General features: G+C 38.1%; 1 protein-coding gene across 1 annotated transcript in view; it reads right to left on the bottom strand.

Moving 5' to 3' along the window:
- The window catches only part of Efhc2 (EF-hand domain containing 2), a 209,333-nt gene that overhangs the window by 80,689 nt on the left and 110,913 nt on the right, over positions 1 to 17,731 (bottom strand). Inside the window, exons 12-15 of the mRNA XM_026387597.2 lie at positions 16,322 to 16,435; positions 15,804 to 15,942; positions 8,680 to 8,845; positions 882 to 1,024 (exon numbers count right to left, since the gene is read on the bottom strand). Of these exons, the coding sequence (XP_026243382.2) occupies positions 882 to 1,024; positions 8,680 to 8,845; positions 15,804 to 15,942; positions 16,322 to 16,435 (562 nt within the window). The remainder of the gene's footprint in view (positions 1 to 881; positions 1,025 to 8,679; positions 8,846 to 15,803; positions 15,943 to 16,321; positions 16,436 to 17,731) is intronic.

The following is a 17,731-nucleotide window of genomic DNA, read 5'->3' as shown; positions in this document are numbered from 1 at the left end:
AAAACTGGCTGTGATTGGGGTATTCACATCAAGGAAAGTGACAAACAGTACAAATCAGGACTTTCCATTTTTTTTTTTCAAAGAGCCAGTTAACCAGCACATCACTGATTATTCTTCCCAAATGTGTGTTTTCAGCACAGATAAATGATATAAATATGTTGAGACAAAAAACAGAGTCCTGGGCTGGGGCTCAGTGGCAGAGTGTTTGCTTCACATATGTGAGGCACTGGGTTCAATCCTCAGCACCATATAAATAATATATGTGTATGTATATATATACAGAGAGAGAGAGAGAGAGAGAGAGAGAGAGAGACAGACTGACTTACAGTTCCATAGTTTGATAAATCAACAGCTCTCCTCAGCAATGGCCATATAATCAGCACAGTGTGGAGAACATTCCATTAGGCCCAAGTGCAAATAGCATTAACAGACAGAAGGGCCAGAGAAAGATGGATACTGAAGATTAAATTTATATATCTGGAATTCTTGTCAGAGCACCAACAAAAATCTGTTAGGCAGAACTATCAAGAGTATATACTTTCTCTTGGCTTGCTGGCTGAGAGTGGCACTGGTGGCAGCCAGACCTTGATTTTGAAATACTTAGGTTCCATAGAACTACCTCATGAAAAAGAGGGAATAGAAGCAAAAGGGATTTATCCCAGGCCCCCATCTCTGAGACAACCATAACTGTTCCTTGTTTATCATTTTGTATATTTCAGCTCCCATTTAAAACATTTTTGCCAAAAGAAACCTATTAATTTTTTTTAAAACCCACTACCAGGGATCATATAGGCTACAGACTCGGATCATATTCCCTAATCTTCAAAATGAAGAGGCAATTAAATGTTCTCAGGAAAATACTCTGAGAGTGTGTCTCTTACCTGAATTCCTCTCTATAGGTTCAAACACTGAAAGTGTATCATCGCTGAGAAAATATGAAATAACAAACATCCTGTCCACATCAGCACATTTGTCTGTGATTAGTTTTGCAAAAAACCGGAGTATATTGCTTACATTGCCATAGCTAAACAGAAGAGAAATAAGAAAGCATTATACAAGTAATCGACATATCATGTTGGTTGGGGGGTGGGCAGCAAGAGGCATGCTATGGTTTTAAAAATACGAGGTTGAATTCTGCAAACAGAGAGTCCAACCATCTTCTTATTAAGGTTCTCAATCTAAATACAGAGGAATTGCCTCAGTATATTAAAACACATCTTATTCATTACATGTCCTGGGTAAATGGATCCAACACACATGTCATAAACATGCTGCTCAAACCAATCACATTCATCAGTTGTTCTGTAATGACAAACCTGGCACCAATCACAGTAATCATGTCAAATATAAGGGCAAGCACCTGGCACCATTGCCTGAGCTAGTCCAGAAGGTGTGCTCTGCCCATGCCTGGGACAACCTCAGTTTTTTTACTACCCACTATCTGGCACCCATGGCCCTTCTGCCTTGTACTCCATATACCACCCCTCCCTGACTTCTCCCCTATCTCCACAGCATCACTCCTGATTCCATTGGGAGAAAAGTTAACTTTTCCCTTTCAAATGCTATAGCAAATAGCAGCCATGCCTCTTCATTTTAAAAAATATATTTTTTTAGTTATAGATGGACACAACACCTTCATTTTATTTATTTATTTTTATGTGGTGCTAAGGATCGAACCCAGGGCCTAATTCATGCAAGGCAAGCATTCTACCACAGAGCCACAACCCCAGCACAGCCTCTTCTTTTTAATAGCACTTATTACCTGTATTGCAAGTAACCATTGCAGGTCTATTTTCCAAGGGGAAGCAATGTGTCTTATTAATGACTACCTAATATAGCACTTTTTAACATTATAAGTACTATACTCAATAAATGGTTAAAGAAAGCTATACCCATACAGACTAGGGGTTGAACTTAAAACTCTGTGCATGAATAAAATAGTAGGCTGAACATGGGATCAAACTGTAGAATTAAAAGTTCCCAGAGGTGATTTGTTGGTCACTGAAGAAGTTAATTTATGGTTTCTAAGCAGAAGCATGTCTGTGCACCTTTGCTAGTGAAAGGTGGACCTTGTAACAAACAGTAAGCCTTGGGGAGGTCTTTGAAAATCAAAATCACTGCCTGAAGAAGCACAAAGTCAAATCAGGCCTTTGTCGTTTCCCTGTCATGACTCTAATCAGAGAGGTCCTTACTTGAAGAGTCTCCTATGCCAAAATACACTCTTTGTAATCACAGTGATAAAAAGCATAGTAATATTGGTTCATAGAGGCAGAAAGTGCTTTTCTCTATGCCTTTCTCAAATTATCCAAGAACCTGGGCTGAGAAAGCATGGAGCCAAGATTCTCAGCTTGAGGCCTCAAGTGAGACAGAGTGCAGCCATTTGTAAAGCTAGTTCCAAGGCAGCCTGGGCAAAACATCCCAGAGGCCATTGATGTTTTCTTAGTGCCTAGTTCTCAGGCCTCAGGAGGACCTCACATAGTGTTAGGGCCAGTTATGCTTTGTCAACTATCTTCTCTGGCATATAACTGAACTTATAAGTAACAAATAGATTTACCAGCCCACTCTCATGAAAAACCCATAACTTTTCAGATACCTGAAATATTCAAATGAGGTCTAGTCACTGGGAAAAATGAATATTACTGTTAATGTAACTTCATAGAACTTACATAAATTTACAAGTGTATAAATTAAGTGTGAACTTTTCAACATGCCAAATTTTCACTTAAATCTAGTGTTCTGGGGACCTCATCAATCAAGAATACAATCTCAGTAAAATCTTAAGACAAAGTTTATTGTGTATAAAAGTCACCTGGGAAGCTTGTTAAGTATGTAGAATCCAGAGTCCCATCCCTAGAGATATGGACTCAGTATCCAGCTGACTCTGGAAACCTGAATTATTAGTAAGCACCCCAGGAGATTCTGATGAGGTGGTCCCCAGAGCACACTGTAAGAACCACTGCAAGAGTCTTCATATACTTCCTTGACAAAGAAGCTAATTATCAAACTTCTCTGAACATTCTTTATCACAATATTCTGCCCTTCCAGCTTATCTTCTATTCAGACCCAATTTTGTGTTATATAAACTTGTACTTTTAGTTGGTTGTTTTCAAATTGTGTTTATTCCCATTGTTCCAAATATATAAATTCCTAGATCCAAGAGTCATGTCTTAACTTTTACTATATAACACAATTTTCTATAATCACCACCTTGAATTTGTCTCCCATTTTCTTTTAAATACACTTCCATTAGGGCTGCTCTACCTAAACTGTTCTTATAGAGGCTAATGATGACCTCCATAATGCCAATTCCAATGCTTAATTTTTCCTTTGTCCACATCAAAATTGACCAATCAGCAGCAATTGGCAAAAATGACCACTCCTTCTTCCATGATACTCTTGCTTCGCTTGACTTCTGGAATTCTGCATTCTCTTGGGTTTGATCTCTCCTACTTTTTTCCTTTTCTGTGTGTGTGTGCTGGTTATTCTTCTTTTTCCCAATTACTTAATTTGGGGTATCCCAAGTTTTATTCATGCACTTGTCTCTATGTATCTATTTTCTCCCTTGATGATCTCATCCAGTCTGAAGACTCTAGTATAACTTGGCATCATGACTTAAAATACTATGTACATACGGATGCCTTCCAAATTTCTATCTAACTCAGACCGCTTCCTTGTACCCCATCCTCATACATCCAACTGCCTTTCAATATTTCCACTTGATAGCTAACAAACATCTCAAACTTGTTCTAAAACTGAACTTCTGCTCTTGCCCTCAAACTTACTCATCTACAGTCTTTCCTATCTCAGTGGCTGGCAACTCCACCCTTCCAGTTGCTCAGGACCAAACCCTGAGAGACAACATTAGCTCCTCACTCCTGTTGTAACACATATCTCATCTGTCAGGAAATCCTACTGGCTCTACCCTCAAAATATTTCCAGAATCCACTATTTAATTTCATCACTTCCACTGCATTCACCCAGATCTGAGCCACCATAACTTTCCTCTTAGACTACAGCAGTAGCCTCATAACTGGTCTCAATTCTACTATTGTCTTCTACAGTCTACTCTCAACACTGTGTTGGAGGGATTCTTTCAATATGCATGTCAGAACAAGTCACTTCTCTGCTTAAATGTCCCAGGGATTCCCTCCTTCTCATTCAAAGTCAAAAGATTCCTTATAAGGCCCTCTGTGATCCCATCCCATTACTTCTCTTACCTTATTTCGGTGTATTCTGCCTTTTACTCATCTACTCTATCCAGTTGACCTTCTGGATGGTTCTTGCACATCCCAAGCATGCTTTTTGCTCAGGACCTTTACACTGACTGTTCCTTCTTCCTGGAACACATTTTCTTCCCTCGGGTGCATCAGAACACACTATTTAAAACTACAACAAGGGATGTTCATCAACCCCAAACTCCCAAATTCTCTTTATTTTCTTCACAGCAACTAAATACTTTCTTTACTTTTCCATGGTATTGAACACATTATATATACTAAATAATGTCTTTTTGTATTATTTATTATCTTTATCTTTTACATACCTCTTGCAGCTAGAATGAAAGTTCTAGGCAGACAGGGCTTTGTGTCTGTTTTGTTGTCTTTTTAAAAATAATTTTTATGTTATTGAATTTTTTATACCTTTATCTTATTTATTTTTATGTGGTGCTGAGGATCAAACCCAGTACCTCACTCATGTTAGTAGGCAGTGCTCTACTGCTGAGCCATAACCCTAGACCTTTGTGTCTGTTTTGTTCATAGAAGTATCACAACTATGGCAAATACCTAGGTTGGTCTTTGGCATGCAGCAGGTGACAGGAAACATTTGTTGATCAAGAAAATGAATGTTCATAATCTGCTTGAATCAAATGTATGAAATATGATATGTCAAGAGCTTTGTAATGTTTTGAACAACTAATAATAAAAAAAGAAAATGAATGGATCATCCCGAGCTACACATCTACTAAAAGCCTCAAAAGTAGCTAGAGCTATAGAGTCTTGTGGTTGGGAAACACATAAAGGCTTATTTTTATTGATGGGGAAAAAATTTAAAGATGGGGAATATGGCTGATGGGGATAGCAGATGGACAATATCTGGAACAAATGAGAAACTAATATTAAATCATGAGGGTTGGGGTTGTAGGTCAGTGGTGGTATGCTTGCCTCACACGAATGAGGCACTGGGATTGATCCTCAGTACCATATAAAAATAAATAAATAAAATTAAGGTATTTTGTCCATCTATACCTTAAAATATTTTTTAAAAGATTAAATCATGAATTCTGGATGCTATATAGTCATGAATAGCATAAGTATGGGATATTAACCTTCCTGGTAGGAAGCCATCTGTCCCTTCCTTCCATCTTTAAGAAATGGATTAATGGATATTTACTCTCTTACTCTGTCCACTTATTCATCCTCTCCTCTTTTTGTGGTGAGGGGGTAACTGGGTATTGAACCCAGAGGCATTCTACCACTGAGTTATACGCCAAGTCCTTTTTATTTTTTAATTTTGAGTCAGGGTCTCACTAAGTTACTTAGAGCTTCTCTAAGTTTCTGAGGCTGACCTCAAACTTAGGATCCTTCTGCCTCCACCTCCTAAGCCACTGGGATTCCAGGCATGTGCCACCACACCTGGCTCCATTACTCTTCATATTGAATAAAATATTGAGCTGCCCCTAAGTATGCAGTCAGCATTGTTCTAACTCTTAGGGAGAGCCCATAAATTGCATAAATGAGTAGTCTTCACACCTGCAATAAGTACAACTTTTGCAATAAGAAAGACATACTCCAGAAAAGAGATTCAAATCCAAGCTCAACTAAAAATTAGCTGTTTGAGTTTGGGCAAGTTACAGAGCCTCTCTGAGCCTCAGTTCCCTCAAGTGAAGAATAAGTGCAGTAATTATCTACTTTCCAAGGCTGTTTTGAGGATAAAATGATACTAAGTATTATAAAGTATTTAGTAGATAGTAACCACTAATTGCTTAATGGTATAACAGAATAGTAGTAATATTATTAGAGAAATAATCAGCAGAATACTGTGGGCACACAGAGAACAAAGTTACTAAATCAGTCTGGTACAGTGACAAAGAAATTTTTCTGGTTCTCCCAAGTCAGACTAGACAATGTGCCCAGCAGGTCATCGCAGTGATGTTTATCTGGACAATAAAGATGATCTCCATGTCTATCAAAAACCTCATAGGCTTTAATTTGAAATGATATCCTCCAATGACTCATAGTAGACAGCATTAACCTCATAACAATAGCACCCAGTAAATTTATTCGATAGCAATATATAAAATCAATATATGTCATGAATAATTTCATGTTCAAATTCACATTTTCTTTATTTGCATTAAGAAACTATCTTTATATGGTTTGTGAGATCCTCTTCCTTAGGTTCTCACAGTTTTGAAACCTTGGGTCATTCAAACTCATGCATAAGTCTCCAGCCGAATGTGCCAGTTACTATGGAAACAAGGTCACTGTGTGGGAGGAGTCTGATAGAAGTGTATTCCTAGCACAGAACAAGCAGTGGACAGAAAGAAATAAAATTAAAGACATTTGTGCCTATACCACAATTCTCTAGCTACAATAAAATGACACAAACAGAATGCTGTCTGCAGTCAGGGTTCTGTAGGCAACTTTATCCAGTGCAGACAGAAAGAGAGACTAAGTCAACTACCCACAAAGAACTGCTTTACCCCTGGGTTCCAGAAGCAACACCCTAGATAATATTTCATCATGTTTACTTATAATAAAACTTCTTTCTCTTTTTACAATAAGGACATTTTTCCTGCGCACCTCCTTTGGGTGGCAACCCTTAAAAACATCAGTTAGCGGGAAATGTCCATCAAATAGTCCTACCCTGGAACCTCATTGTAAACACTGTTATCAATAAGAGAGGAAGGAGAATAAGTTAGTGTCTCTCTTACATGATGATCAGTGGTTCTCAAACACTGATGTGCCTCAGAATCCCCTGGAAGGCTTATGAAAACAGAGTGCTGGGCCCCACCTCCAGAGTTTTCCATCTCAACTGGTCTGGAGGGAGAGGCACATAATTAGCATCTCTAACAAGTATGGGGACCACACTTTGAGTAGCACTGAGTTTAGATAATAAAAACCTGGGTTGGGGCTGTGGCTCAGTGGTACAGCCCTCGTCTGGCACTTGTGAGGCACTGGGTTCGATCCTCAACACCATATACAAATAAAATAAAGGTATTGTGTCTACCTACAACTAAAATAAATAAATTTAAAAAAATAAATAAATAGATAGATAAAACCCTAACTCCTTAAAAATAAAAGATTATTTCTTGAAAGACAAAACATCACATCATGGCAAGGGCATACTTTCCATCATTCTGTATAAGTCTCAAAAAGATTTCAACCATTTTTACAGATATAGCACAATTATTGTTCTCTCTCCTTCAAATGTTCAACAACAGCATCTGACCTCATTCAATTTGACCAAATTCAGGGTGCTGTCTTATTTCCTTCTCCTAGTTTTACTGCACATTCCCTTTATCATTGTTCTCCCCAGGATCTCCTGACTCATTATTTTCCTCATGCAGGACTCCAGCTTTTAGCGGGCATCCTATTGAAGCAGCTGCAGTATTTCCCTACCACTTTTCCCCTGGATTTCTTCTCCACAGTCTGCTCTCCCTGCAGAAGAAAAAAAGTTACCCTAGGCAGTGCCTAGATTCTACATGCATGACTCAGGAGCAGATTTTACCTCATAGAATATTAGGGATACTTTGAACATCCATCTTTTGAAATTATATGCAGCCATGTGAGCGATCTATTGTTACTGAACTTACCCAAAACTCTCAAATCAAAACAACAACATTACTTATTTTTCAAAATAACATTTTGAAAAACACTTATATATCATTGAAATCTCTATAACAAGGGCTGGCAAACCACAGTCCATGGGCCAGATCCAGCTAGCCACCTGTGTTGACATGGTCTTTGAGCTAAGAGTGGTTTTTACATTTTTAAATGGTTGAAAAAATAAAAAGAAGGATATTTTGTGATATCTAAAAATTACATGAAATTCAAATGTCAATGTTCATAAAAACAGTTTTATTGGAGCACAGTCACACATGTGTTTACATTCTGTCTATGGCTGCTTTCATGGCACATCTGGATGGTTGTGACAGGCCATATGGCCTACAAAGCCCAAAATATTTACACTGACTCTTTTTAAGTTTGCTGACCCCTTCCTCTACATCCTTTCCTAGGGATTATCTTCAGGAGAGAGACAGACAGGCAGATAGATAATAAAAAGCACCACAGATTGGGGATGATATGACTTTAGGATTCCCCAGATGATACTGTAAAATAAACATTCATGTAGGAACCTGGAAATACCTATAAGTTAATCAATTTCACTAAAAGACTACAACAACATGTCCTTGAACTTGAAATTAGATGAGCTTTTTTTTTCCTTTTTTAAAAATTTTTTAGTTGTAGATAGACACAATACTTTTATTTATTTATTTTTATGTGGTGCTGAGGATTAAACCCAGTGCCTCATGCATGCGAGTCATGTGCTTTACCACTAAGCTACAACCCCAGCACTTAGATGAGCTTTGTGTCACCTCTTTTTATCATGAGGACTGTCATAAACCCCAAACAGATTTGGAAAAGATAGGACTCAAATCATGGTTCCCTCAAGCACCTGTCTTCTTCCATGAATTTCTTGAAGTTCCTCTGGTGAGGTGTGGGCACAAGGCCTATGCAGGAACGGAGAGAATCCTCTTCAGACCCAAAGCCCGTGTAAGGTGGAAATTTCCTTTCTATTTTTGGAAGAGGAGGAGCCTTGCACGAAATGGAGGTAAAGTTCTCTATAACAAAACAAAGGAAAACAAAACATCAAATATTTTCTTTTGCCCTGATTATGGCTGTTTTGAAAGGTTTGTTATGATTTCAAGATGAACATGGAGATCTTTGTAGACTATTTTAAACTCTTTCAAACAAAACATGGCAAAATCCTGTGAGAGTAGGTTCCAATCATGTTTACAAAAACCACAGAAGTCACTTAATAATTGCCATTGGTTCAAAAGAAAAAATAAGAATCTGTGTCAAATAAGTAAACATTTATCTTTTGTCATCACATCCCAATTTGTGAATATTTTTGTTCTTCCCCTGATTTTTCCAATGATATGAAAATTCAAACTTGAAACTTTATGCCCCATTCCATATTTTAACCTGTAATTTATCCCTCTCCTATCTTCAAACAACACTCACTAATAAAATTCTTTTCCAAATAGGTCTGACTCTTGACTATTTTACCTTTCCCCTTTCCCACCCGCCAGTTCTTCCTCCTAGACCCACTTTTCCAGCCCCTTCCTTTGCCTCCAACAAACTCTAGGACATGACACTTCACTATCTAATTCAAAAATAAACACAAAATAAAACCTCTTTCTTCTCAACCACCAGTGCTCCAAGTTACTCTTGTTCCTGCCCAAGGAAAGACTATAATTTTATTCAAATGGTGAATAAAGTGTAAAGAAGCAACAAAATAAAACAACAAAAACTTTTTAATGCCCAACTGCCTACTCTCTCAAAGGGAGTGCTGAGTGGTAAATACTGCTGGTTTTCTTCACTTATCATATGAGGAAAGAGATGTAGAGAGAAACCTGGGGACATATCTGTAAAAGCCTAGAAGCTCTTAGGTACTCATTTACACTGTTGTGCAATCTCCAAGAAGCAACTGTGCTTTCCAGAAAAATAACATACTGACCAGATATCCCCAAGTCACTGTGTTTGCCCCATCACTAATGGCAAAGAAGATACCAGGATCTTTCCTAAAAACCAAACCACAGAACCTACTTTCCATTCTTTCCCAAACTTGAGTATGCTATAGGTATTTTGGTTGTGTATGATAAGCAAAGATTTTCTTCTATTGTTCTAAGAGAAGGAAAATTACATTTTTAATGCACATCACCATAAGAGAAAATGTGCTTCAATTTACTATCCAAGACAACCTAACTCTAAAATTTGAGGTGTTTTTGCTTTTGTTTTACTGAATTATCAAAACACTAAGGATCTTAAGCCATTCCTAACTCTGATATGAAAACATTTTCAGCTTTCTCTTTTCCTTAGACTTGCTAGTAGTCTTTGTGTGAAATTTCCCCAAGCACAATCCCCCCAAAAGAATACCATTCCACCCTAATAGAAACTGTTCACAGCAGATATGTTGACAAAGAGAAAAGGTGCAGCCAGTCGGCCAATATGGGGGAAACTCTCCTGTTGTTATTTCTGTGATGACTAAAGCAAAGTCTTGGTAATAAAAAGGAAAGTTCAAGTCTCAGAATTAGAACTATAGTAGACTCTACCATTGCTCACCATTTCATCAAACACACCACCATCTGATATCTTCATTTCAAGGCAAGCACCATAGAGATAACAAAGAGCTCTATGTGATTATTAGAAAATTGGGACATAAGCGGTTTTATACAACAGGGGACATATACATACAACTTTACATACTAACCTAAGCGGTCTAAACAGGAAGACACACACTTAATCACAAAGTAATTAAGAATGTATTCTACAGCTACCTTCCCCCTACCCTAGGTTTTATAACACACTGTTGTTTTCTCAACTACATAGTTTTGGCAACAGATTTAAGTTAACAAAAGAACCAATTTAGAGTTTTCCTCTGCACCCACAGTGCCATCTAGTGTATAAAAGCTGAGAACTGATCCACTCCATCACCCCTGACTTTTGTAACACCACATACATTAATTTTTGGAAACCGTGGCTCAAGACCCAACTTTAAACCATATTTTTTTCTGGGTAACACACATACATTCACAAAGCTGTGAACTTCTTCCTGAATGACGAGTTGGATGTCTCTGGTTTTGTAACATCCCAACCTCTTGCATGGTTCAGGTATTTAAAAATATTTGTTGAATAAATGTAAAGTATACATTTTTATACAAAGCATCCCCAAATGTCTTCTGTAACTGGTACTTTATTAGATCCTGAGACATTGCCTGTCTTTCAAATGTTCTGGCTTCTCTGTTCCCAAATGACTTGCAAAAATACATAAGACTGAATGCCTATCCATGATTGATTGTATTCCAATAAACTACAGAAAGATGAGGTATAAAAAGGAGTCTTAATGTTCCTTCATAGTGATTTTCTATTCACCTTCTCAGTTGGAAGCACTTCTGAGAAAAGTCTTCAATTACCTCAAAGTTTATCTTATGTTCTTATAACCCAGAGATGGAGCCAGGCTCTGGGAGACCTACAGCTTATTTGATTTGGAAGAAGCTCTTTAAGATAAAGAATATCGAGGCTGGGGCTATGGATCAGCGGTAGAGCATTTGCCTGGCATGTGTGAGGCACTAGGTTCGATTCTCAGCACTATGTATAAATAAATAAAATAAAGGTCTATCAACAACTAAAAAAAAAAATTAAAAAAAGATGAAGAATGTCAGCTGCAAACAGTGGCATGAGCCAGCAGTCCCAGCCACTCTAAAGACTGAGGCAGGAGGATTCAAAGTTCAAGGCCAGTCTGAGCAACTTAGCAAGACACTGTCTCAAAATAAAAAATAACAAGGGCTAGAGATGTAGCTCAGTGGTAGAGCATTTTCCTAGCATGGGTGAGGCTCTGGGTTTCATCCTCTAGTACTGCAGGAAAAAAATGAAAATTAAAAATGACAAATTATTGAGACAAAATTAGGCCAGGTCTTTGGGTTGGGACCCCCCCCCCCAAAGGAAGAACCTTGAAGATTTAGCTTCATTAGCTTCAAGGTAAATTCACCTCGCTTTTACTCAAGACCTAGGTCAAATTATTTCAGTGAAACATTTATTTGGGGGTCAAATGATTAGTGAATCACACAATGTTAGAGCTATAAAATCCTTAGAAACCCTCTAATCCTCAACCATCTTCTCTTCATAGGGAAGGTAAAAAAAGCAAAATTGTTAGGGTCCATCAAGGTCATCTGGTGAAATCACAAGCCAATTCTATCCCTGTTGCTGCAAGTTGGGATGGCAAATTTGCTCAAGTGATCATTAAACATTTCATTTTCGATGTTCTGCTGCTTCTAGTGCCAAAATCTCAGAGAGAGCTAGAAATGACTTACAAAATTAAAGATGCTTTAGGACTTTTGGTCAGCCTTAATCTGAGTATAGCCTACTAAGGGTTCAAAGGCAATAGGGATGAATGATCATGATACTAGTTGGGTGATATCAGCCACTAAGGATCAATGACAAGAAAATGCTCTTATAGAAAAAGAAATAATAACCCAAGGCAGAAATTTCTAGGTAAGAATAATTTACTTTCAAATCCCTGTTCCTTTAGTGGAAGAAATACCTGCTGAAGCCCCTGGAGCTTTTTCCAACCTTCAGACTATAAGACTGACATATTTCCACCAGCTTGTCTGTGTTCAACTACTTCAAACATTGAGGGAGTGACCTGCTATAACCCAGCAGGCAAGCCAGGACCAAAGGGATGGCCACACTGCCTAATGGAGGAGTCACACTGGACTGTGATGGGCAAGAAATCAATGAAATCTCCTTCTCCTTAGAATCCTTAAAGTATGTAAGAATCTCATCTTTTCAAGAGTCAAATGTCTGTTGTTCTTCATTGAAATTATTTAATGCTTATGCCAACTGTTATGGCATTTGACTGCATTTATTAATCCTTAAAAATATTTTTACCAAGATGTCACAGCCGTTAATGAAGAAAAATAAAGATCATTGATTCAAATTTTTTAAATGTCAGAAAGAACTATATCTAAATAACATTAAGTATATTAATTTAACTTTATCCCCCCAAATCAGGAAAAGCAAATGTAAAGATGATCAGAGAATATTGATCCATTCCCCTTACACTCAATCATAGATATAATTTCTAGTCATTAGTTACACTGAGTACACTGTTGTAATTCAAGAAATGTTGTATAATAATAATGTCTGTTAAGCGGGATATTTTAACATATGTTATGAGAAATATAAAAAATCAGTGTGACTATGAAATGCATCGTAATTTTGCATTTGCATAATTTTGTGTTTAAATGCAAAATGCTCATGTTCACTTTAAAGAAACAAACTACTTTTTTTAACATAATAGGGTAAGTCTATAGTGAACAAAAGCTGTAGACACAAAGAAATTAAGCACCAAGACTCAACTGAACCGGACTACGGACATTTGAAGCTGATACATTGACCCAGGATAACTCGATTTGGAGCACACAAGGGATTTACAGGGCCTCTGAAAATTCCTGTAGAAGCTGCTAAGACACAAATGATGTATCAAGTCTCTCCTGCATGATATTCATTTTCCCAGATGCAAATTTTATATTCTCAAAATCAAGCTGACAAATATCAACCAAATGCTGTGCTCTAAGTTTAAGGAATTGTATGATGTTTTAGAATCTTTACCACATCCTTTGTATTAGGGTAATCTTTCAATCTTTCACCATGACCTTTATATAAAAGTAATCTTCAGATGTAAGTTATAGATTTCAGTGGCCCATCATCAAATTTTCAACTTGCATTGAAGACTTATTGATTCTAAACAGGTATCTACATTTATCAAAGGCCAAATTCTTTTCCCCAATGATCTAAGGGTCACTAGCAGCTTCTACACCTGCACATTTCTGTCTCCCTCTTATCTAGTTGTTTTGACCCCCAAACAATTATGCTCAACCATTTCCACTAAAGAGGACCAATTTTAGAAAATAAGAGACCCCTAATTTGGTCCCTGTAGGACCCACACATTTGACTAACGTGGCATGCCGATGCAGCGGAACAAGCTCCCTTAATGAACCTAAGAGTAAAACTGAAAACCTTTTTTAATCTAAACCCATTGTATATTTTGTGTTCCTTCTCTTTCACTAGAAAAATTCCCAGGAGGCCAGGAATGCTACACAATAGGGACACCAAGACACATAAGGTGGGCTTTTGTCTCTCTACAGACAAATCACCCAGTTTGTTTTTTTGTTTGTTTGTTTGTTTGTTTGTTTGTTTTTTGATACTGGGGATTGATCTCAGGGGCACTTGAAAACTGAGCCATATCCCCAGCCCTATTTTGTATTTTATTTAAGGACAGGGTCTCACAGAGTTACTTAGTACCTTGCTTTTGCTGAGGCTGGCTTTGAATTTGAGATCCTCCTGTCTTAGCCTCCCTAGCCACTGGGATTACAGGCGTGAGCCACCACACCAGGCAGCACCCGATCTTTTAAGAAGCTGTGATTCCTTCTGGCTTCCATCTCACCCTTCAGGAAAGTGTGTTTATATGAATGCTCCAAGCTTCAGAGGGAAGCATGGTCACCCTTTCAAATCTGTGGCTTTTGCATGCTTGAACTAAACCAGCACAGACTGAAAATACTCAGGGAAAACTGTGTCTGTATTGAACATGTTCCGATATATTTTTTTTCTTATCACTGTTCCCCAAACAATATAGTATAACTACTACTTACATAGCATTTATGTTATATTAGGTATCATCAGTAATCTAAAGATGATTTAAAGTAGCCCAGCATGGTGACATGTACCTGTAGTCCCAGCTCTTTAGAAGGCTGAGGCAGGAGAATTGCAAGTTCAAAATCAGCTAAAGCAATTTCATAACATCCAGTCTCAAAAATATTAAAAAAATAAAATACATAGGAGGATATGTGTAGGTTGTATGCAAATACTATATGCCATTTCACATATAAGAAACTTGAGCATCTTGAGATATTGGTATGGGGGGAATTGGGACCAGTCCTCTGTGGATACTGAGGGATTACCTATAGGACTAAGTATCCCTATCCCAGCTCTAAACCCCGACCTGGGAGGTCAGAAACTCTCATCAACTCCTAGCAGCATACTTGGAGCCTGGGTAGAGGGCCTAGCAAGCGGGCAGAGCTGGTCAGCATTCCTTCCTATTATTATTAAATTCCTAAAAGTAGGAGTTTAATAAATGAGGGCTTGGGTTTCGGATTTTACATCATATCCTCCACCTGTTTCTAGGACTCTCATAACACCATGTATCATACTGTAGGTCCCAACTTCCCTTCTAGCCTAGAAACCCCTTCTCAATCCTTCTCTATCTCCTGAGTCTATTGCACTGACCTGTATATAATAGGTGCTTTAATAAATCACTACTTTTTATTCTGAACTGAACTAATATGATTGGAATGGAATTGATATCTATGAAGGGAGAAGCTAGAAACCTGTCTGAGCCTTATCAGGAAAGGTGAAACAAATTGGCACAAGAGAATTCCCTAGAGAATTCAAGGAAATGTTTCTATTGCAGTAAGCAAGAATTGAATAAAAAGCACTTAGATTTCCATTTTATTTGACCAACTTAAACATTTACCCCATATCGCAGTGAGGCAGACAGCCATAAGGGAAAAAAAATAGAAACCCCTGGGATCAGGCAGACAAGTTCAGATCTTGGTTCATTCTTTGCTTGCTATATGACTGGACAAATGAGTTCCTTTAAGTCTCAATTTCTTTGCCTTTAAAAAATGGGGATAATGAGGGCTGGTTGTAGCTCAATGATGGAGTGCTCGCCTTGCATTTGAAGGCACTGGCTTCAATCCTCAGCACCACATAAAAATAAAATAAAGGTTTTGTGTCCATCTACAACTAAAAATATTTTTTAAAAATGAGGATGATGAGTCTACCCATGAAGGATTGTTGTTAGGAATATGTAAGATAACAAATGCCCCAGAGCTAGCAAATGCACAGTAAACAATAGCAATTATGAGCTTAACATCTGAAACTCAGAAGTAAAAGCATAGCTAGGAACAAAAAGTCAAAATTGGAAAATATTCTCTAGTTAGCATAAGTATCACTTACCAACTCCATATTTAGCCTTAAAATAAGACTTTGTAAATTCATCACAGTCGCAGAGGAGCACTTTCCTTCCCCACACATTGATGTAGGTTCCTACAGTCAGGTCACTATCTTTGTAATACTCTTGGTCTAGTTTTCCTAGCTAAGAAAAACAAAGGAACATAGCATTGGCACCATGGACCTTCTAAAGAACTAGGTACCCTCTCCCAAAGGGGGAAAAACACTTCAATTATATTATTTATAACTAATGTTTAAAAATCAAATCCAAAAGTAACCAATCAGTGTTAACATTTGAAAGCATTATTTTAGCACTGTAGTAATTGCAAAGAGCAATGCAATACATGTATTTCTGTATGCATGCAGGCTCATTATTTATATGATAAATGCCAGTACAATGTATATATTTGTATATTCATTGATTTCATTAATACTCTCACCAGGGATGAATATGTAACTCACCCCACTGTTCAGGTTCCAGGGAAGACACACTGAAAACAGTAATAAAACATGAGGATCCTTACCTTGTATTTATCTAACAGGTAGCCATCCACTCGCTTATCTGTGAAGCCACCATACACATTGAGAACTGCTCGGTCTGTTATCTGGCCTGGTTGATAGATCCCAGGTGGGCCATGCTGGAATACAAAATCAAAGCAAGGCGGATGGCTTCTGAACATAGAGACAGTGTACTTCAGGGACACATGTAGGAAATATGCAGTATATGGTTCTTCTCTACCATCCAGAGGAAGACACATAGTCCACCACGCCTCCCTACACTGCCATAGCCCTTGTGGGCTGGCCTACACTCCATGCATTCTTTAAGGCCCTGATAAAGCCCTGTTTTGCCCTCAACCCTTCCCATTCTACAGGTAGCCATCTACACACTGAGAACTGTTCAATCCATTACTTATCCTCAACCCAAACCTCACCAGCACCTACCACAGGGTTCTACCACTTTCTCTGGTTCTCTAATGTTTTAATCAGCAGCCATCTTTTCTCTTCATTAAATTACAACCCTCCCCAAGGAAGAACCCCTGCCTCCTTGGCTTCTTTATTCTGATTAGCACCCTGCCTCATCCTGAGCTCAGTGAATAGAGTACCTGCTGGCCCACAGAGTTAGTGCAGTGAAGTGGAAGGAGCAATAGACTTGGATCAGCCTCTAACAGAAAACCCGGCCTGTGGCAAGACAGGGTACTGCCCAGTCCTGCATTCTGGGCTCCAGGTGGTCCCAAGCAGTTGTGTGAGCTGCAGGAAACACCTTAATTAACTATGTGAATTGATCGTGATCAAAAGCATCACTTATGGACAAGAAATCTGAATCTTTCCTGATACATGTGACATAAAATGGAAGTCTAAATGTGTGAAATTTATGATGCATGTGGTATAAGTAGGTCACATAATGTAGAACAGTACACTTGGATGCAAACTCTCTTTTTACCACTTACTAGCTATAGGACCTGGGACAATGTATTTATCTTTTCAGAACTTGAATTCCTTCATCTTTTTCACTACAACGTTACTTAACTGTTTCCTTTCTGAAAAGAAGCTGTGAGTTTCAAGGGAATATCCATGTGTTTTGTATCTCTCCCCGCAGGAACCAAAACTCCATGAAGCAGGACTTAATCCATTTTCTTTCTCACTGTAACCTCCAAGGTAGCACACAGTTGGTCCTCAATAAATATGTGTTGAACAAATAAATGAAATTAAGTAACTGACCCAGCTATCCCTCTCCTCAGTCTATACCCAAAGGACTTAAAAACAGCACACTACAGGGACACTGCCACATCAATGTTTATAGCAGTGCAAGTCACAATAGCTAAACTGTGGAACCAAACTACATGCCCCTCAGTAGATGAATGGATTAAGAAATGTGGCATATATACACAATGGAATATTACTCAGCAATAAAAGAGAATAAAATCATGGCATTT

Source organism: Urocitellus parryii, chromosome X, assembly GCF_045843805.1.
Source record: "Urocitellus parryii isolate mUroPar1 chromosome X, mUroPar1.hap1, whole genome shotgun sequence".
Classification (NCBI taxonomy): Eukaryota; Metazoa; Chordata; class Mammalia; order Rodentia; family Sciuridae; genus Urocitellus; species Urocitellus parryii.
Note: the sequence above shows the minus strand (reverse complement) of the source record. Positions and strands in the feature narration are given on the sequence as shown.